The sequence below is a fragment of the Caloenas nicobarica genome, chromosome 5 (assembly GCF_036013445.1).
Source record: "Caloenas nicobarica isolate bCalNic1 chromosome 5, bCalNic1.hap1, whole genome shotgun sequence".
NCBI classification, from domain to species: domain Eukaryota; kingdom Metazoa; phylum Chordata; class Aves; order Columbiformes; family Columbidae; genus Caloenas; species Caloenas nicobarica.
In genome coordinates, this window is record NC_088249.1 from 53,287,170 (window position 1) to 53,308,236 (window position 21,067).

Genomic DNA, 21,067 nt, shown 5'->3' on the forward strand with positions numbered 1-21,067 from the left:
CCCCGGGGCTCCGGAGCGGCGCCGCTGCCCCGGCCCGGCCCTCCTCCCCCGGCAGACGCGTTTCCTGCGGCGGGGCGCACGTCACAGCAGAAGTGACGCGCGGGCGGTGTGACGCCGGCGCGAGGCGAGGTGATATAAAGGGTAGGCGGCGGCGGCCGGAAGCGAGCGGAGCCGAGCGGCGGGGCGGGCGGGGACGGGCGGCCGGGGTCGCTCTGCCGGGCGCGGGGGGGGGAGCGGGGCGGCTGCCTCACCGCCGTCCCCGAACCAGCCATGGATTTCCACAATATTCTCATGATGGCCTCGGAGCAGCAGGGGCTGAACTCGGTGCCGGTGAGCTCGGGGGTGGCTGGGGCTGGGGACGGGGAGCGCGAGGCCGGGGCACGGTGGCGGTTACAGCCGTTGGCACGGTGGCGGTTACAGCCGTTGGGGCGGCGCCCCCGCCTGCCCGCACCCTGGGGACCCGCGGGGGTCGGTTCCCGGCGGCTCGGGGCTGGGCCGGGTCGTGCGGGGGTCCCGCGTTCCTCTTGTTGGGCCATCGAGGGTCTAGTTTGGGCCTCGGCCCCCGCCCGGGAACCCGCCCGAGGGCGCCGGTTTGCGGGTCTGGCCGGCACTGCCGGAACCGGCCGGGCCTGTCGCCTCGCCGGCTGGAGGTGCTCGCGTTTGGGGGCCGGAGAGGCGTCTGTGTGCAGGGGGGCCCAGCGGGGCTGCTCCTGTCAACAGGTCTCGGCGTGGAGCTGGGACGCGGTTTGTGCCTTCGGGTCGCTGGAAATGCCGAGATCCCGAGAGCAAAAACGGTGGTGCAGGAGAAGGCAGTGGTTGTGGTTAAAAGTCGGAAAAGTCCTTTTGTTTGCTCTGAAAACAGAAGTCTGCCACGTCTCAAATGCGGGTCGGAGACAAAGAATGACAACTTTTGGACGAATGTACTGTGTTGTCCAAACCTTTGTATCCATCGCCAAGGAATATATATGTTACCCGACTATATGGAGATCGTTGGTGAAATACATTTGGTTTATTATGATTATTCTGATTATTATGATTATTTCAGCAGTTTGTATTTTAACTCGAGCTGTTATCAGTTTTATGTTGTTTCACTGTGAAGTAACCTACTTAGTTGGCTGAATGAAGTCTGGCAGTAGGAAGGGTCTGTGTGGTCTTTTGGTACATTAGAATACTGTGTTTCATTCCTTTGGCAGGACCCAAATTATAAGATGTGTGCTTATTTGGATAAAAAATATTTTCTCTTTGGTAACCATCAGCTAGGGGAACACTTTTCCTGTCCTTTAACTGAGTGCCAGAGTTCTATGTTTAGCTTGCTTAAACCAGTGTAAATGAGAGGGGTAGTTGTTTTTAGCATAAACTATTGGAAAAACAGAAAAAGCGTACTCTTTAGTTCTGACACTGCTAAAATGGAGACATTCAAGGATTGAGAGTATCTCAGTCTCTCTATATTACTAGTAAAACTTTGGTAATGTTCACTGATTTTGTGACCAGATGATAATATGGACCAACCATATGGTAGATACGTGTAATTCATCACATTCTATTGCGTTTTTAAAAAATCTTATAAAATATACTCTTTAATATGTAGCCTGTTTAGTTTGTCTATGACTCTACAGAGAAATATGGTTTGGAAATATGAAAATATCAAATATATAAATACTTAAAGATATTTAAATGCATGTAAATTGTCATTGAGTTGTTGTAGTTCTTACTACTTTTTACCTTGTTAGTTTTGTCAAGCAGCTTTAATGTCATATCCCACTATTTTTTGTCACAAATAGTTATAAACCGTGATGATGATTTGATGAAATATCTGCTGTGTTCTCTGTTGCAGGAGTGATGGTGGAGGGAGGCAATCCAACTCGTTGTGCAGTGCATGAGGGGTTTGTTACTCTTTTTAGAAAAGGCAGGATTAGGATTTGCTTACCTGATTAACTCATGCAGTGAGCGTACGATTCAATCCACAGCTGAAGCAGTTTGGTTTCCTGCTGTTCTAGCATATTAGTAGTGCAGCTTTTAGCTGTAGAGTTGGCCTTCGTCTCTGAGCAAAAGTGGAGCTGCACTTGGCACTGCTTGAGGTTGTCTGCAGCTGTTAGGCTTCAAAAGAGAGCTTGTGGGGGTTTTCTGACCAATGGAACTCCACTAGATTAAAGCTAGTACATGGAATATGTGTTCACATAGAGTATAATTAATCTTAAACGTTTTTATTAAAAATACCATGCAGACTAATTATTAACTTTACTGGTATGTAAAGTTAACAAGTTTCCAGAAAAGTTAGATCCTACATTAATCAGCATATCCCCTGAATTTCCCTTTGAGAAGTTTATTTTAAACTTTGCAGTACACTAAACTAAGTATTCCACACCTATTGTAATGAAAAATAGAGTAATGTGCACAATAGTATATATATCTCAAAAGTAGAAACTATAGAAAAACTCTACTTAAGAAATAATATGGTCTTGTACTGTAAAAGGAGGGACCTGTGTAAAGCGGGTATTGCATCATGTCCCTGTGAAAACAGACATGCTTGTTCATCTCCCTATGGAAATCCAGATTCAAAAGGAACACCACAAAAATCAGCCTTTCAGTGCCCTGTTAGTTGCATCAGGTTTTGTTTCAAAATGAAACAGTACATATATGAGCAAGTGTAGAAGCTATTAATGGTGTGTTGCTAATAATCTTTATAGCACTTGCTGAAAAGAGCCCCAGTTTTTATCTCGTAATGTTCCACAGGGGCTTCACTATTGTGTGTATATATCTTGTTACATGCATTCATATTAACAATTAATTAGATTTCCAGCGTGATCTCGCTTTGATTAGACATGATGCCAGTTATGAGATTTAATGTTTTCATTAAGATTTAAATACTTCTTATGTCACTCTTCTTTTTGGTGAAATTTGTGCACTCTGTTATACCACAAGTTATATGTGACATAATGGATGTGGTGAAACACTTTGAGATGTTTGTATGGAAGATATTCTTAAAAGTATAAAACTGAATTGCAGTTGTTTAAAAAACCAAACAAACAAAACCACTGAGCATAGTTGGAACCAAGTCATTATTTTATTTCACCTTGTTTCTATTGTCATTCATAAATTATTAGAAATGATCTCATATAGCTTCCTACTCCTTTTAACTGAGGTGTAATCTTTGGTGCACAGAAAATCTGATACAGAGTAGCATTTAACCACAGAGAGGTGGCCCAAAACTGAAACAACTTGTCATCCACGTCAGCACTTGCAAGTCTCATTTTAAGTTAGACTGATACAAAGCGAGTATGAATCATTACAAAATAGCCGCCTGTAAAGTTGACATCTACAGGTAGTTACTAGTTATTATTTGAGAAGTGAAACAGTAGCAAAATCCCAGAGTTTGTTCAGAGGACCCTGTGTGTGATGTGATATTGCAGTCTGCAAACTGTTTAGTGTTTACCCGTAGGCAAGAGAAGCTGTGCAAGAAAAACACGGAGAATTGCTGTGAAGGGCAGATAGCCAGTGCAGAATTGGACTCCTGCTTCATCAGTGTGTGTATTATGAGGTTAAAACTAGTCTCAAAACAGGACCTAGAAATGCTTTATATTACATCAGTGTCCACACCGGGAAGAACTGCAAGATACTCGGTGTAAAAAGCTGGCAAGGGGTGAGGAGGGCTTGTACTCTCAACTTGACTGAACTTGATAGTTAAGTTCCAGATGCTTGCAAACACTGACTACAATGTGTAAAACTTAGAGCTTTTCCTATCCCTGGCCTCTTTTGGCATAAGCAAATGAGAATGGGGACCACAATACCACTACATAAAGGAAAGCACGAAGTATGCTTTAATTTTTTTTTTTGTACTGTATGAAGCAACATTTAACAGAAGAAATTTCTTCATTTTTCCAGCTAACGGTTCAGCTTGGATGTTGTGACAGCAGTTGCAAAATCTTAAGAAAATTATTTTTGCATTTTTAGGAGTAAAATGTATGACCCGGTTAAATTGGTTGGGGGAGATGAGAACAGTATGAGCTGATAGTTAAAATGCTCTTATCACTAAAGCCTTTCTCTTGGTAGGGGTTGTTAGAACCTGAAGAGAATCAAATTTAAGCATGCTTGGTGACTACAATTTACCTTCTCCTGACTTGATATGGGTAACAGCAGTTGAGAAAGACTTTCTTAGAATACATACACATCATGCTATTTGCAGAGTGAGCTGCTGGTAACGCCAGCGTGGTGTCCGCATAGAGGGGATAGTGATAAGAATGTAACATAGGCCTTGGCAGTACAAACACGGGATGATAGCAGAGGCCATGGGCATTTTACACAAATGACCACTTAACAATTAGAAAGCTGCCTTTTGTGGAACTATTAGGGTATTGTGAGAGGGGTGGCACAAACAAGGATGTATGTGTGGCTTAACTGAGTGAATGCAGTGTTTGTGATAGTATCAGAAAGTTATACCCTGAAGAATACCCTGAAGAAGGTGGGAAAGAGGGATTTGTCATTGGAGAAGGCTACATGTCTCCATGGAGACATGTTCCTGGAGAACAGGAAAAGTGTTATAACGTTGTACAGTGGTCACAACTTGCTAGTGAAAAACAAGCAAACAAACAAAAAAACCTCTCAACCTGTGAGAACCTCTGCAAGTTGCCCATACCAAATAGTACCAGAGGAATTGTCTTTACACTGCATGTTCAAGTCCATAGCAAAAATTATTAATTGCGTGGGTGCTCTACTTGAGAATCAGGTTTGGCAGAATTGATCACTCACATCTTGCATTGCTACCTGTGTAAATATTGATCATTGTTGAAGGCAATACTACTTCTGTTGCTTGTGTCTCATTCTAGTATTTGGTCTAAACCTTTTGGTGCTTCATTTGGGTGCCACAAAGCTTACAACAATTTTATAAAATCTGTTTTACAGGCTGAGATTTGGCACTTGAATGCTGACATCAAGACAGCTGCGACTATATCAGGATCATGTGCCATGTTTTAAAGTCAATGATTTAAGAGTAAAATCATGGTTGCAGATTACACAGTTAAACTTGTGACCTGGAGCTTGCATGCTGGCCAAGGCTGCTTATAAAACACTGGCACTCTGCATTTAAGGGATGGATGTCTTATTTATATTTATATAAACTATATGTGATATATATCTCGCACGTCAGTATGCATGTGTGTGAATGTATAGGCATATACAGCCTGATGGGCTTTTTATTTACCATATTAATACCAATCTTTTTTAATTCGTCTTTTTGTTTTGAGGCATACTTTTCAGAAAAAAACCTGCTGCTTTGTCAGTCATGTAACTTTGTATGCTAGATAGCCCACTGAAACAGTTTATTCAGGCTGTAAGTGGAAAACAAATAAGTGTTTTGCCCTGTAGCGGACTTTCTACCATACTCTTAAAGTACCATTGCTCAGATTCAGGGAGAGCCACTTATTGGCAAGGTTTGCAGAGATGAAGGTAAAAAATGGGACACCTCAGGAGAAATACCACTCACTGGTAGGAAAAGACTTGTTATTTCTTAATGGTGCACAGTTGAAGCAGTGTACTTCCACAGCCTTTACTTTTTCCTCTGGGTGAAGCAATGCCCACTTTGGATCTCAGCAGTATTCACTTAAAACTGTCACTAGGTTCTGCCCAGAGAGATAATTGGTGTTTACAACTTGAGTAGCTCAGTGTTCTGGGAACAGCTTGACCTGCTGTCTCCTGAAGGCTAAACATTTCTGTTTCTCTGATTTAACCAACTTGGCAATAGCTATTAAAAAAAAAAAAAAAAAAAATAGTGCAGCTACTGCTTGGATGATTTAAGTAGTGACATGGCCCAGATTTTGCCTGGTTTACCTGGAATCTGATGCATGTTCATTTGCAGTGTAAGTAAAACACTTTATCAATGTTTGTGGAACATGTGCATGGTTCAGTGCTTTTAAAAAGACTAAACTTAAGCTGGATATTTTATGCTGTTTCTAAATGAAGGTGAACAAAACTTTTATCAACAATAGAAGTGATTCACAGTATAGAAAACGAGTATTCATTTATGAATAATTTAGCTGTGTTTTCAGTTGTTAGTCAATATCAAGAAATGCTACTGTTAGGAAAACTTTTATGTCTTGAATTCTGCACGATTTGCCATGTTACTGGCAGTGAGAAAACAGCATGTTTGTCAAGCCGTTTTACAAACCTGCTGCCGGATAGGACTGTTGGTTGTACAACAGCAAAACAAAGCCAGAAAACTGCTTCCCCATCACTTTAATTCTTTGATCTATCCTGCTAGGAAGCCTTATAATCTATATTTGTTCCTACTCTAGCAGTTTTGAGAGGTGCTCCTTAGGCCTAAAACTCTCTCAGAATCATTTAGGTTGGAAAAGACCTTAAGATCAAGTCCAACCATATCCTGTTTTGAAAATGCTGTGTGTTGTCTGTTTTTAAAAACTGTGTAGAAGTTGAATAATTAAACCAAGTTTTGCCAAATGAGGTTACCAATCACAAAACATGACATATTTAACTTCGGGAGCAAGATAATTTATGTAGACATTATACTAACCTCAAATTGTTCCTAAGGTACTAATGTGCTTCAACCTTTTTCTGAAAGGATTTTTACTGAATGTGTGGATTGCTTTGCTTCTCCATCTGTTCTGATTTAGATGGAGCATGCTGGATCACTTCGGGCCACTGAAGTTCATGGCCTACCTTTGAGCAAAAATTGAGAGTCAGTACTGCATCATGGTTCAGGTTTCCTGAAATACTTTTGGTGTAAACAACACAAAAGCTGGAGAGAGAAGGACTCAGCTTCCCAGAACAAAGGGGCCCAGCTCCAGCTATCATCTTATCCTTTAAACTGTCTGATCTATGATGGTCAATTCTAATAATTTCCATTGTAATTACCAAAAATTGTTCGGAGTTGGAGCTGCTTTAATTAATAAGGATTTAGAAAATCAGTTCTCAGGTTGTGGTAAACTCTCGGGCAGAGGTGAATCTTGGTAAATCAGCTTGACTGTAGTAGGTCTTTAATGTAATGAGGCAACATGTCAGGTTTTACTACTGCGATGTATGTGGATGGTGTATCCTTATAATTTTGCGTTGGTGATTTCAGAAAATACTAAAGGCAACTACAAATAGCTGGTTTTGTAGCTGCTCTTCTTGGAGCCCATTTTGGCTGCATTTTAGAAATTGGTCTCTGAACTTTGCTGCTTAGTGCATGTATATACAAGATAATTTATGGGTTTGCAGGTTAGTAATTTAAGTAATCCAAGGGTCTGTGCATGTGCTGCTTTTTCAATGAATTATAAATTAGAACAGAGGCTTCCATTGGGTGATATTGAAATCTATAGGGAGTTATGCTACTAGCTTGCCTGATTATTTCTTCTAAAACATTGGGATGTAGATATCTCTACCAGATTTTTTTTTTGTTAAGTTTCATAAGGCTATATGAGGATAGGAAGATATTTATGGGAATAGTGACTCGTGTGGCTTTTTAAGTTAGTGATGTTGTTTTTATGTGGGACTGTATTTCACAGCTCTTTCATTTGGTGAGGATTTGAACTTTCAATGTGGAAGATCTTGGTTTAGGTTATAATCTATTGGCTTACTACTGATATGGAAAAAAACCCCCACCACCAAAAAACAACAAACAAACAAAAAAAACCAAATGTCTCAAACCTCAAATAGAGTTGGTTGTGGGTTTTTGGGGTGTTTGTTTTCATTTTGTTTTTCCTAAATGTATTCTGCTTTCCATCTGCTTCTGGGTTTAACTGACTTCTATTGTATTTATCTTTGCAAATGTTTCTGTCCTTCTCATTGCTTTATCTTCTCTAGTCTGTGTGAGGAAGATCAAAAAAGTCTGTTTCTTTCCATTTTATCATTCAAAAGCCCAATCTGATAACTGGTATGTTTGTGAAAGGTAACGTCTGAACAGTTATAGCATACTAGTGCAAGTGTTTGTTATAGATCCCAGTATGAAAGGCACTTGGACTCTTGACATATTGATTAAAATAATATTTATTGAAGATAACAGGAGAAGGGAAAAAGGTAATCACGCAGATAACTTTACATCTGTTCACCTGCTGGAACCCTGAGTTGTACAGCACTGGACAGACATGTAGGCATGGCAAGCTGCAAATCCTGCCTGTGATGAGGATCTCTGGCATTGTGGTCTTTTATGTTTAGAGCTCTCTAGTAGAGCTTTAAGATGTTATTTGAAGTAAACAGATCTATTTGTCATTTCTACTGCCAAGCAAAAGGCTATTGTATGAAAACATGCTGCTTCACTTAAACATAGTGAGACAGAATGATAGAATAGTTTGGGTTGGGAGGGACCTTCAAAGGTCATCTAGTCTAACTGCCTTGCCATGAGCAGGGACATCTTCAACTGATCAGGTTGCTCAGAGCCCCATCCAGCCTGGCCTTGAATATCTCCAGGGATGGGGAATCTACCACCTCTCTTGGCAACCTCTTCCAGTGTTTCACCACCCTTATTGTAAAACTTTCCTTCCTTATATCTAGTCTGAATCTCCTGTCTTTTAGTTTAAATCCATTACCACTTGTCCTATTGTAACAGGCCCTACTAAAGAGTCTGTCTTCGTCTTATAAGCCCCCTTTGAGTACTGAAAGGTCACAAAGTCTCCCTGGAGCCTTCTCCAGGCAAATTACAGCACATGCAAGTGGTATAATTGCCAGATGCCAAGTAGGGGCTGGATACTCTGTCCCAATTACTGAGTTCATCCAGTTGTCTTGAGCAATAAGTACAGTAGAGTGCAGGCCTGCACCTGTTGAGGTCAACTGCTATGTGGATCACTAACTCCTTGATGTACAATACTCTTCTGTTTCAGATCACTGCAGCAGGAACTAAAATCAGTATCACTGGTTTTAGATCAGCCTACTAATTATGCTGGTGAAGTCAGTTCCAACCTTTGGAGTAATTCCATTTTTTTTGAGTTGATTTATGTTCACTGAATAAGATAACCTGAAACTGAAATGAGTGTCCACAAAAAAGGTGAAAGCCCTGATGGACATGTAAACCTGCAGTCTGGAATTACATGGACTCTGTCAGCTTGAGCTGCAGTCTGCTTTTGTTTCCTGCTTAGTCAAAGATTATGACTGAACTGAAATATTTTTATTTCATTGCGATGCAGCTGTTAAATTCCTTTTCAGTCTAGTGCATTTTACTAATTTCTCTAGATTTCCCTACCTGTCTTCTGGTTTTCTTCCTTTGGAAAGCTGAGTGTGTTCTTGTGGATGACTGGAATGTACCTCACTCAAAACAGTGAAGCAGCAATATATTTTATTGAGAAAATAATAATTTGACAGAGTTCAAGGAGTTTGAAATTTTATGAAGTTTTAACAGTAGTTTGACAAGGTTCAATAAACCTGATGGCAGGGGTCACCTTGTTAATAACTGCATGGAAGAAATGTTAAAAGGAAAATTGAGTTAGAATTGAGCTAGAATGATTCACACAGAGGCTAGAGATGCAAAGAGTAAGGAGGACCCTCCTATTGAGTCACAAGATTCAGAGTGGACCCCCCCTTGCTTTCTAAACTCTTTTTGGAGCCTAGGTGTGGCTGGATCCAAACTTAGTCTTGGACTCTTTCAGTGGTTTGTGTCTAATGGAATTATCCATATGATGTTTGTAATAATATTGAGTAGCTACATGGATTAGTAACTTTTCATAATATTAATTCAGCATGCTATCAGTCACTTACTGAGGATCTGTCACAGGTAAAAGATCTCTCCACGTTGGGTAGGGAAGGATCTTTTAGTCTCCGGTCATGAATCTCTAACCTTGAGAGGTGTCGCTGCTCAAGGGGAGAGTCACCTGGCGTGCAGTCCAGCTGCAATTCAGGGACAGCTCAAACTGGGCCTATACCATTGGTAATATTTATAGGGTGAAGTAGTTGGCTGCTAGTCAATAGTATAGACAAGATAGACGTTTTCCTTTTAGCTCTGGTGTCTTGTTCTGTACTTTGATTATCTTACACTTTTGGGTTCCAAAACTACCTTTCAAAGTATTTTTCAAGGCACCTTCAGTCCTTTGTATGTAAGGCAGGGGCTTTCTAGCTCACAAGTTCACTGCAAGGATGTGAGGCCTGTGGCTTTGTAGTCAGCCTGAACCAAAGTATGGCTAGGAGTCAAGTGTATCTGTCAAAACTCTTGGTGTCAGTAGGAATTCATTTTTTGTTTATTTTCAGCTGTCTCTATGCTTAAAGTCAATCACATAGCTGTTACATAACTTCTCAGTTTTAGAAACTCTAAGATTTTTCATTTCTTGACTTTTCTGACATTTTTTTGTTCTTTGCAGAAAAGGTACAGTTTGGCTGTTGGTCCTCCCAAAAAGGTTCCAAAAGTCAAGGGTGTAGAGTCTGCAGCAGTGCAAGCATTTCTCAGACGGCAAGAAGAAGAAAAAAGAAAAAAAGGTAACCGTTCTAATTATTTCCTGTAGGAGGCTTTCACTGACTTTTTGCGACTTTGTCATCTTATTCAAAGCTCTTGCAAATACAGCTACGCACGTGTTTCAGGAATTTTTGCACATAACTTATGCTGAGGCAAAGCCAGGACCAAGTAAGGACTAGGGATGTTTGCATGCTTTCCCAAGGAGTTAAACATTTATCAGCTGCAGTAGTGTTTACTGTTGGAGATCGAGAAGTAGTTAAGGTGAAGAGAGATTGCATGAAAACATCTGGACTTGTGGTAGCTTGACTTTGAAAAGCTTCATCTGTGTGGAAAAATTGTAAGAGTTTCTGTTGTTGTGTCTTAATCTAGTGTATCGAGTCTGAATTTTAACTTTTCATGGCAGGCTTTGTTTGAGTCACAGTTTTTCCACTGTATTAATATTTCCTCTAAATAATCTATAGAATAAATTAATACTGTGTTGCTTCTGATGTCAGTGTTTTGTTAAAGATAGCGAAGTCTGAAGGTCTGCATGGCCCAGGGTATTCCTCCTCTCCTGTGCCAGTCATGAGCCTGTTCCATATCCTTCCTGCCAGGTCCAGCCTGAAGCAAGACTGAACATGAATTCCACATAAGCATGCATGCATTCACCCTCTCGACAGTCACAGCTCTTGACAATAGAATAACACAAGCAGGGGATGGTACCTTTACAGACACCCACAGCACAAGTAGCACAACCTATTTTCTAGGAATTCATGCATTTCCTGAGTCTTTCTGGTATTTGGCTCCTACTCCTGTGGTATCTCCAGTTTCTGGTATTCAGACCTCTCATCCAATTTGCCAGCTCGTTCAGCCTGAACTTTGTCAACAGATCACACACAGACCCAAGATGGAGAGCATACTTATGCAGAAAATAGCTAAAACCAGTTCAGTAAGAATATAGAACAGAGTGTGGAGATAAGGCACAGGGTTCTACCAGGCAAATGTGGTGACCAGCAACTTGCTTATCTGTGGCTGGTGCTTCTGTCTCTTCCGTACACCCCTCTATGTACACACTCAGCCTGTTTTCCAATTCTTATCCCTGCAGTACTCTTTGATTCCCTCCCTTTCCTCATCTTCTCTTAAATATTTGATAGCAAATTCTGTACAGTCACAAAATTTTCTTGCTCAGCCTCGAAACTCTTTCCTTTACCCAGAGATCCCATAAATCCTGTACCTCCTCACACAGTAATTCTCAGTTTGCTTATCTTTCTGGACAGCTGCTTTGGTTGAATCACCTTAGTGGGTTTTGCAATAGCAGCATCTTACTTAGTTGTTCACATTTGTTGGAGTAGCTGGTTCAGGTGGGTTAGCTTGCCCTGTTGGCAGACCTCTGATCACTTGCTGCTCTAATTTGAATAGCTCTTAGACAGATCCTTAAACTACTGTCCTGAATGGTTTATCAGTTTGGAAGAAACTGAAATAAAAAGTATAGCTTCTGCATAACTGTCTCCTGGTTTTCTTTTGCAGCACTGGAAGAAAGAAGAAAGAAAGAAGAACTCTTGGCTAGACGTATCGAATTGAAACATGACAGAAAGGCAAGAGCTATGGCCTCACGAACAAAAGATAATTTTTATGGCTATAATGGAATTCCTGTTGAAGAGAAGCCTAAAAAGAGGAGGACTTGTGAGAATGTTGTTCAGGCCCCAGAGACTGAATATGCAACAGAAGATGAAACTGAGCAACTTGAATACAGTCAGACTGAATCTGAGCATGAGCAAGAAGAATACGAAGAGAAACCATCCAAAGTTGCAGTGAAACCAAAGGCGCCTCCCAAAAGTGCACCACCACCTCTGAACTTTGCAGAGCTCTTAAAGCTTGCTGCAAAAAAACAGTATGAACCAGTGGAAATAAAAGTAGTGAAAAAGGTAGAAGAGAGACCCAGGACAGCGGAAGAATTGAGAGAAAGGGAGTATTTGGTGCGCAAAAACAAAAGAGGAGACATGCATAAGAGAAGTGAGAAGGAGATTAAGAATACAGGGATATCTGGTTCTTCAAAAAAAGCGAATTCTCAGAAAGAATCTGTAAATGCCAAACTTAACAAAAGCTCAGTAGATAAATATTCCACACTAAAAGGCAGTCTGTCTTCTGTGAGTGGTACTGATAAGAAATCCAAAGCACCAGCATTGACTGAAAAACACTCACGGTCATTATCTTCCTCCAGATTTGATCAAATGGAAAAAAACTCAAAAACTAGCTCCTTAAAAAGTTCTACTGGTAGCAGTCATAATAAATTGCCTGTCAATGGTATTGGAAAGTCTGGCTCAAGCTCTCATGTGCCACCCTCAAAACCAGCAGCCAATGGTGCTCAGAGGTTGCCATCTGCTAAAGAGTCCAGCCTGAAGAAGTCTGCCCATACAAAATCAGGAAATGCTGCAGCCCTTCAGCATGGCATCAGCTCCAATGCAAAACGATCAGGAAGCAGCTTAGGAAAAGGAGGACCAGGGCATCCAGGTGGCGGTTCAAGTGCAGGACCTGGGCAATCAAGCAGCAATTCTGGAGTGGGACCTGGAAGGCCAGGAAGCTGTTTAAGCCCAGGACCTGGACGACTGGGCAGCGGTTCAGCTGCAAGACCTGGAAGACCAGGCAGCAGCTCAAGCCCACGACCTGGGCGACTGGGTGGTGGTGGCTCAGGCATGGGACCTGGAAGGCCAGCTGGTGGCTCAAGCACAGGACCTGGGCGACCAGGTAGCAGTTCAAGCATGGGACTTGGGCGACCAGGCAGCAGCTTGGGCACAGGACCAGGAAGGCCAGGCATCAGCACAAACACGGGACCTGGACGACCAGGGAGCAGCACGGGTACAGGACCAGGAAGGCCGGGAGTCAGTCCAAGCAGTGGACCTGGGCGATCCAGCAGCAGCTTGGGAACAGGACCAGGAAAGCCAGGAGTCAGTCCAAGCACAGGAGCCAAGCGACCAGGCGGCAGCTTGGGAACAGGACCAGGAAGGCCAGGTGTTCGCCCAAGCACAGGACCTGGGCAACCAGGCAATGGCTTGGGTATAGCTGTAAAACCCAAGTGTACTGTTGTATCGGAAACTATTTCTTCTAAAAACCTAGTCACGAGACCTAGCAATGGACAGATAAATGGGATGCGGTCTCTTCAAGGGCATAGACCTGTGCTTCATCCACAAGGTATGAAGTTCTAGAGAAAATATTTTTTTCACTTATTTGGTTTGTACTTTTAATATATGTCTGAGCTGTAGTCACTGAGGGTCTTTGACCATTATAGATGCAATTAGGAAGTCTTGAAAAAAACACTGTGGTGGCCTTTTAAAGAGTGCGTTTAACAGCAGAATTTTTCTTCTGTTTTGCAACTCTATTTTCATATATGCTCGTATTCCTTGAAATACAGGCCTGGGGCGTAAAGTATTACATGAAAGAAAACTAAGCAGCCTGTAATGGATGTTGATATATGAATGCTGTTAGAGGGAAAATAACTGAAGGATTCACTTCCTGCATTGTTTAGTTATGCTTAGTCTTTTAAAGTTTCGTAGTGTCTTAAATAACAGATGCTTAAAGTGGTATACGACAATTAAAACCACACAGCAAATCTGTGACTGATATTTTAGTGTTCTGGCAAATTCACCTTATCGGTAAGCAAGCAGTTCTAAAAAATTATTTCTGATCAGAAACAGACAGCATGGACTCTAGCAAATAAGTGCCTAGAAAAACATGAACATCGACTTCTCTCTGGTAGTTTCCTCAGGATGCGGTTGGTGATAATGATGTGTAATATTCTAAAGCACAAGTTAGAGTATGTATTTCCTTTGAGTTTCTGAGAACTGCTAGTTAACTTGAGGCAGAAGTTTTCCACCCTGAAGCCCAGAACTGTAAAATGTCTATGCCCAAGATTTAGCAGGGAGAAGTACTGTTAAATCAATGTTATATTAAAGTTATTATTTTTTTCACTCGCCCATCCTTTAGGTCTTGGAAGACCACCTATTAGTTACAAGAGACAAATAGAAGATGATGATGATGAATATGACTCTGAAATGGATGACTTCATTGAAGATGAAGGGGAATCCCAAGAAGAAATATCAAAACACATTCGGGAAATATTTGGCTATGACCGGAAAAGGTAAGAAAAATGTCAATTTTAAAATATTGCAGAACAAGCAACAAAAATTAATATAGTTCAACAAATAAGAATGGTTTAGAAATAGAGGAAGCCAGAAAAGGTTTTGCATTGCAGAAATTTAGCAGGCATTAGAGCTGCTTCTGTACAGAAGAGACCTTGAATTTTCACACTGCCTGCTGTGCTCTTCTGGGGAGCTATAAAATTTGATGCAAAGGACATAGTTGGAAAACAACACGGCTTCTTAAATGTATCACTCGTATAATTCACAGCAACTATTTCTTATTATTGGATGTTAAAATGCTTTCTATAGCAGTCTGCAGTATTTTGGAATTCATGAAACGAGGCTGCCTGATTATGAACTGCTAAACGCAATAGTATTAGCTGTTCTGTAACAGGATCTAACTTGGTATGCCTAGAAAATGCTGGACAATGAAGATACTTATTTAAATACTTCCCTTTGACAATAATGTATATAAGAAAGCAAGCATTTTAATGGCTTGTAACTTAAATTCTTTCAAAACATTAAAATCTGTGTATGACAAGGAATAATTTCAAAGAAGGGATGTGAATTCATAACTGTACATGATAATGTTTTTTAGTGTACTAAAAGCTAATATTTCATTTCCAGATACAAAGATGAAAGTGATTATGCCTTACGTTATATGGAGAGCAGCTGGAGAGAGCAACAGAAAGAAGAAGCTAGGAGGTATGAAACTCAAAGTTGGAAGTTTGTTTATTGCCCAAATCATGGGGCCAAGTTAGAGTGGGTATTTGCTGCTTTTTATAGCAGAGGTAAATAAGCGTTACCATTTTTTTTGTAAGAAAGCTTAGGTAATGATAAAACTCAGCCAGGAAGTTGTGGGTACAGTAGATAAATCTTGTATGTTCATTCTTACACATCACAAACTTTGCTGGGGGTAGGGGGAACCAACTTCCAATTTGACCCAAACATTACATTATTCTGCTAGTTAGAGGACTGGAAGGAGATTTTTATTATTCTTTTTATCTATATACATGTGTTTGTATCTATTTCTATGTATGTATATAAAGTATTCTAACAAACTCTTATAATCAGTGATTTCAAATATGAAGATTATATTTTCATATTGGTTTGACCATTGGTTTTGACCTCTAGACCTGCACAGTTCTTATGTTGCTATTATAAAACCAGGTGTTCACAAACTGATTTTCTTGTTTTTTTAATGGCTGGTGGAACAAGCTTTGTGAAACTTAAGAGGTTTTTATAGATAATGGAAAACATTGGAGTGTACGGAGTTACCAGATTTTTTTTTTGTTCTGTTGAAATTTTTATATTGTTATTCAGAAGGTGCCTTGAGCATTGGAAACTTGCATCTTTTTGAAGTTGTAGTCAGTGTCCTTATTCTTCCTTTCTCCTGGGGAATAGCTGCAGCTCATGCAAAGCTATAGTCTGTTAAATGGAGTTAGAAGAAACTACTGGAATTTTACAATTATATTGTTATTGACTGAATTCTCTGAAGACCTAGAGTGAGGTTTTGCAGAGTTGAATACCTGACTAACTTTTAACTATGCATGCTAGCATAAAGGAAGGGGAGATAAGAAGCTTGAATAAAACAGAGTTTAACTATTTTCAATGCTCAGCTACTTTTCACTGAGATTTCAGTTAAAAGCATTGTGACCCTTGAAATGAGGAACTTTTTCTAACCAGGCAAGTCTACTAAAATTATAGTGTTAAGTACTAAGTTGAAGTGAAAAATTGTGCTTCCAGCCAGAGTTCTACTACATAGATCCTTGATGTGTTTGTTTCTATTCTTAATGTGAATGGCTGCAGTTTCCTGCATTCAAGATGACTTTGCTATGCTTGTTTAGTTATAAAGTCCATTTTTAGAACCTGTACTAGAGCAGTTTGGCCCAGAACAGTTGAATCTTCATTGTCACATGGCTGAACCTTTTGCATCAAAGTGCATTCTGCGCTGCCTTGTGAGCTATGGGTGTACCAATCCACTTGGCAGGCCTGCAAATGAGGCAGTAGCTGATCAGAAAATGGTCACTTTGCTACACCCATTCCTAATATCAAACCAGCAAGAGTATCCGGCCCTTACTTATTGAAGAGAAGATCAGTGATTGCAGATACTGTTTTAAGTATCACTTTCAGTATCCTGATTTCTACAAAGCTGCAGAAATCATGCAGGGACATGGCTGGAACATGCTGTTTGAGCAGAGTCTCTTCCAAGAGCCTGTTCACCAGAGCCAGGGCAGGTGGATGGACTGAGGGTGGAGCAGTGTTGTGCTTGTAGCTGCCTGAATGGTGCCTCAAGCCTGGAAGTTGCAATAAGATCTTCTGCTTCACTACTGTTTGACACATACATTCCCTTGCCATTGTAAAAGGTTTAGGTAGTTCTCAGAAATTGAGTCAGTCCTGTTGTGATTTGTAAGATTTACATTGGCAAGAATTGATGGATGTGTTTTAGCAGCTTCTTTTCAGAAAAAAATGAACTTGATATTAAAATTGGGGTGGTTTTCAGTCTTGATTTTTTTTAAACAAAACTTTTAATTATTTTTCCCTCAAAACATTTTATTCTAATAGAATAAAAGCTTGATTTATTTTCTTAAGGCTGTATTCTTGCTATAATTAAAGAAAATTCACAATTGAACTGGTTTAACATTTTTGCTCAAATCAGCTGTAACTTTAGGATTGCTTTTCTTGGGGAAGGGATAGAAATAAAATTTCATGTTTGAGTAGCAGTGTGTAAAGGATTTCATCTTATTTGACAGCTTGAGACTCGGTGTTCAGGAGGACTTAGAAGAAATGAGACGGGAAGAAGAAGAATTAAAACGCAAGAGACAGTCTAAGAAACTGAGGACACGTTAACTGACTTATGGTGTTGACTTTGTTCATGTTTCTGCTACCCTCTGTCTCCATACATCTCTTATTCTACTTCAGTTCCATTTGCTTGTTAGAAGGCAAAAGAATATTTAAAGGGATTAAAGTACTGAAAAGCAAGGCTTTAGTTTGACCTAAATAAGATATTTATTTTTAATACTCACCAGGGTTGGTTTTTTATGAAGAAATTAATGCACTAATGCATATTATTAAGTGGAATAAAATTAATAGAAGTTTCTGTTGATTGAACCAGTTCAAGATGCCAGCAGAAATATTGACTAGCTATGCACTGACTTGGAACTGTGTGGGCCCATATACCAGTAAAACAATTTTGCATCCACTTGAAAGAAAGAGCATTCTTGTTCCCTGATGTTTCTTGAGACTTACAGAAATTACTTTATATCCTACTCTGTCTCCCAACTTGAGCCTCAAAGTATTGAAATGTCATCTCCTCTACAGAAGCAGCTTGGGTATAAATTCAGCCATTGCTACAGATGTTCAAAGCAGTATAGTACTGCATATTTTCTGATTTGAGGACACAAAAATAATTTGGACCTCTTTATTTCTAAACATAAAAGTGCATATTGTGTGCTAATTGTACAGTTATGGGCATGGCCAAAAGATTGTTTAGCTTTTGCTGTGTCTGGAATTCCAATGCCAGTCTAATTCAGTATGATAAATACACACCTTGAAAACAGGAGTTTCTAGTGTTTGTATGTAACTTGTGCTTTTGGGCTCAAGCATATGCTTGGGGATTCTTCTCCTGCCCTGTAAATCTTCACATTTGTTTAACAGCTTCTGCTGCTTCTACAAATCGTGTATGGTGCACATGTTTTTTCTTGCATTAAACATCTGATGGGTTAAATGATTTAAAATGTGAAGTCATTTATCTAATTAGGTTTACTATTTAGAAATCAGATCGGAATTAAGTTTTATTTGAATGTATTTGCAGCTTTTCAATATTAACTTCATGTTAACTAGTTAATAGCTGTGACTAATTTCATCAAACCAAAAATCTAAAATGTTACATATAGCAGGACAGCTAGTTCAGTTACTTACCTTAATGCCCATATTTGCACATTATTTCTAACTATGCACTTAAAGACTGTTTCTTTCAGTAACTGAATTTGTTTGCAACCAGCACAGGGTTAATGTAAGCCTACAGGAGTCTGAAGCTCAAATCTGGTGTTGCATCTACTTTGATTTCCCCAGGTTGCCCTTCAAAGCTTACCAGTCTCCCTCCTCAGCTCTGCCTCAAGCTCCAGCACTCCATTGATAGTACCTCTGGCTTCAGCTGCTGAGACTGTTATATTTTAGTGCTACAAGTACTTGGAAAAGTACTAAAAGGGCTTCGGGTGTTTAGATGGGGGAAAAATGTAAAGGAATAAAAAGGAAAAATTACCTTGCAGAAAAATGACCAAGGAACCTTTCCTATCAGGGGGCTGTTCGTAACTGTGCTGCTTCTAGAAAGCAATTCAGATAGCAACCTGTAGGGAACAATCTTGGAAGCTGCTCAACTTTAAACATCTGACTCTTAATGTAAGAAAAAACAGATTTGCCTTTTTAAGGTGTTTTCTGTCTGTGATGTAGCATTTCACTGCCTCAGTAAAACACTGACATTAGTAAGCTATCAGGATATAAACTAATTCAGTATTAGCTGACAGGGAGCCCAGATGAAGATGCCATTGTTGCTCCTCTGTGTTTTTAACCTTCTATATTAACTAACAAAAACTGTTTCTCAGTGTGTGCACTTGGGACTGTGCAAGATAGTGTAACCTCACTGCTTGTCTAGAAATGTGTTGTATTCACTCTGCCTCATTGGGACCATCTACAATTTTTTGTTGTAGTTCCTAGAACTATCTGTTCAAGACAATGAACAGTGGGACCATGATCAAGTTACTGGTTTGGGTGGGGGGGTTGTTTCTTTTTTTTTAACTTTTGAATTCTTTTTAGCTGGAAAAAGGCTCTAGGTCTGTCAACCTTGACAGCTATATCAGCTGTGAGCAACTTCCCACCTGGTGGTGAAAAGTATCTTTTATGAAGCAAGATAAATATATTCAATATATTCATTTAAAATTGGCTCAGTTTCTAATTAAATCTGCATTTCAGATAAATATAGGTTAGATAAAACCTAATTATTTAACCGTGAAAGATCAGTTAAAGTTCTTAATCTGTAAAGCACATGGTCATTTGTATTTCAGATGGTGACTGGAATGTACTCTGCTAGCCTCCCTAAGATGCTGTGGAACTGTTTCTTCACACAGTGATTGTGACTTAAATTTTGTCTTTCATATGAAAAATTATTCAAGAACACACTTGTAAATTTACAGTCAAGAAGTACTTTCTCATAATTGGCATGGGATGCTGATAGCTTTAAAACCCAAACATACGTACAAAATTTGAATCTGTTTGCTGCATATTTGTAAAGGAAGGAACTGATTTTTTTAAAAAAAATCCTGACCCTGTATCCAAAAACATATTTACTGCTTGCCAGATTAATAGTATTAATCTAATGAGAGTACTTCAGAACTTGTCCAAAGTGCATCTGAATTTGAGGTTAAGACAAACTGGAAGAATGCTTATATTGGTTTATGAGGACCTGATGTTAAGATAATGATTTAACTGTATTTAATGAAATTCTGGTTTGGTTTTTAGATTTTTAATTCACTGTTTGACAATGTGCCTTTTTCACTAAATTGTGTCAAAAAATAATGAATGTAGAAGTATAAAAAGGTTGGTTGGTTTCTGCTTTCTCACATTCTATATCCTTAAACTTGATAGTGTGAAGTTACGTACTTTTCCTGAAACCTTTCCAGGTCTGGCTTTGATTGCACAATTACAGTAGCTACTTCTTTACTGCTAATGCTAAATCAGATGAAGGGCACTTTCTATTGATGACTACTTTTTGAAAACATCTTGTATTTACACTTGAGCTGTATTTCATGTTACAGCAATGTCTTTTGGAGGCCAGGGTTTTGCATATCACAGGAAGCCTTAGTGTGCAACTCTGTGCTGTGCTTTAAAATAAAAGTCTTTCAAGAAGTATATGAGATCTCTATGGAAATCTGGATTTATTTTTGTGTAAAGCCCAAAATATTGTCCAGGAAAACTAATTTTCTAATTTTTTTGCATTTTGTAACATAATCTAGTAGCTGCATATTTCTAGATATAGCATATTTCTGGAGACCAAAACATGTCAAAGAAAATAAATATATGGAGAGCCTGGTGTTTAAATTGTGATGAATGTACTTCTATTTATTTTGGTGAGTGGGTGTGATGCAATATTAAAGTTTTAGTGTGTAAAGAAGAGTGCTTCTAGTTTTAGCTAATGATTTTTTTCTTTGGGGATATCATTTGTGCACAGTGTCTTTTCACACAATGTGGCAAATCAGGTTAAACTCATACATAGCTTAATTGTCTTCTGGTGCTGTCAAGAGTGTGTATACTTTTGCACACACCAAATGCGTATAAGTTTTGCAGAGTATGTATACAATAAATTCCAGGCATTGAACATTTTACTGCTATTTCTTCACTGGTTTACTTTATGGGAGATTTTTTTCAGAATTCCTTTCTGCTGGTTTCGTCTGAGCTGTCACATATAACAGTGTTGGGCCGAATGTTCTGCGACAATTGTTCTCTTGTCAAGCAGCCAGCAAGAATTATGAAACAATTAATGGAGTCACTTAAGCATTCAAAAGAGATCTGAAAATCCTTGGTGTCTCCT

The 21,067-nt window shown here is 39.6% G+C and overlaps 1 protein-coding gene across 1 annotated transcript; it reads left to right on the forward strand.

Annotated features, from left to right (window-relative positions):
• Positions 1-233: 233 nt before the first annotated feature.
• SPTY2D1 (SPT2 chromatin protein domain containing 1) lies at positions 234-20,764 on the forward strand. The gene is made up of 6 exons (XM_065636987.1): positions 234-330; positions 10,275-10,389; positions 11,873-13,534; positions 14,327-14,480; positions 15,109-15,186; positions 17,235-20,764. The coding sequence occupies exons 1-6, from the start codon at positions 271-273 to the stop codon at positions 17,329-17,331; spliced, it is 2,166 nt and encodes a 721-aa protein (XP_065493059.1). The 5' UTR covers positions 234-270; the 3' UTR covers positions 17,332-20,764.
• Positions 20,765-21,067: the final 303 nt, after the last annotated feature.

Coding starts and splice junctions, on each gene's coding strand:
- SPTY2D1 (XM_065636987.1), top strand. CDS start 271: ATGGATTTCCACAATATTCTCATGATGGCCTCGGAGCAGCAGGGGCTG. Junction 13,535..14,326: donor ACCTGTGCTTCATCCACAAG/GTATGAAGTTCT, acceptor CCCATCCTTTAG/GTCTTGGAAGACCACCTATT. Junction 14,481..15,108: donor TTTGGCTATGACCGGAAAAG/GTAAGAAAAATG, acceptor TTTCATTTCCAG/ATACAAAGATGAAAGTGATT.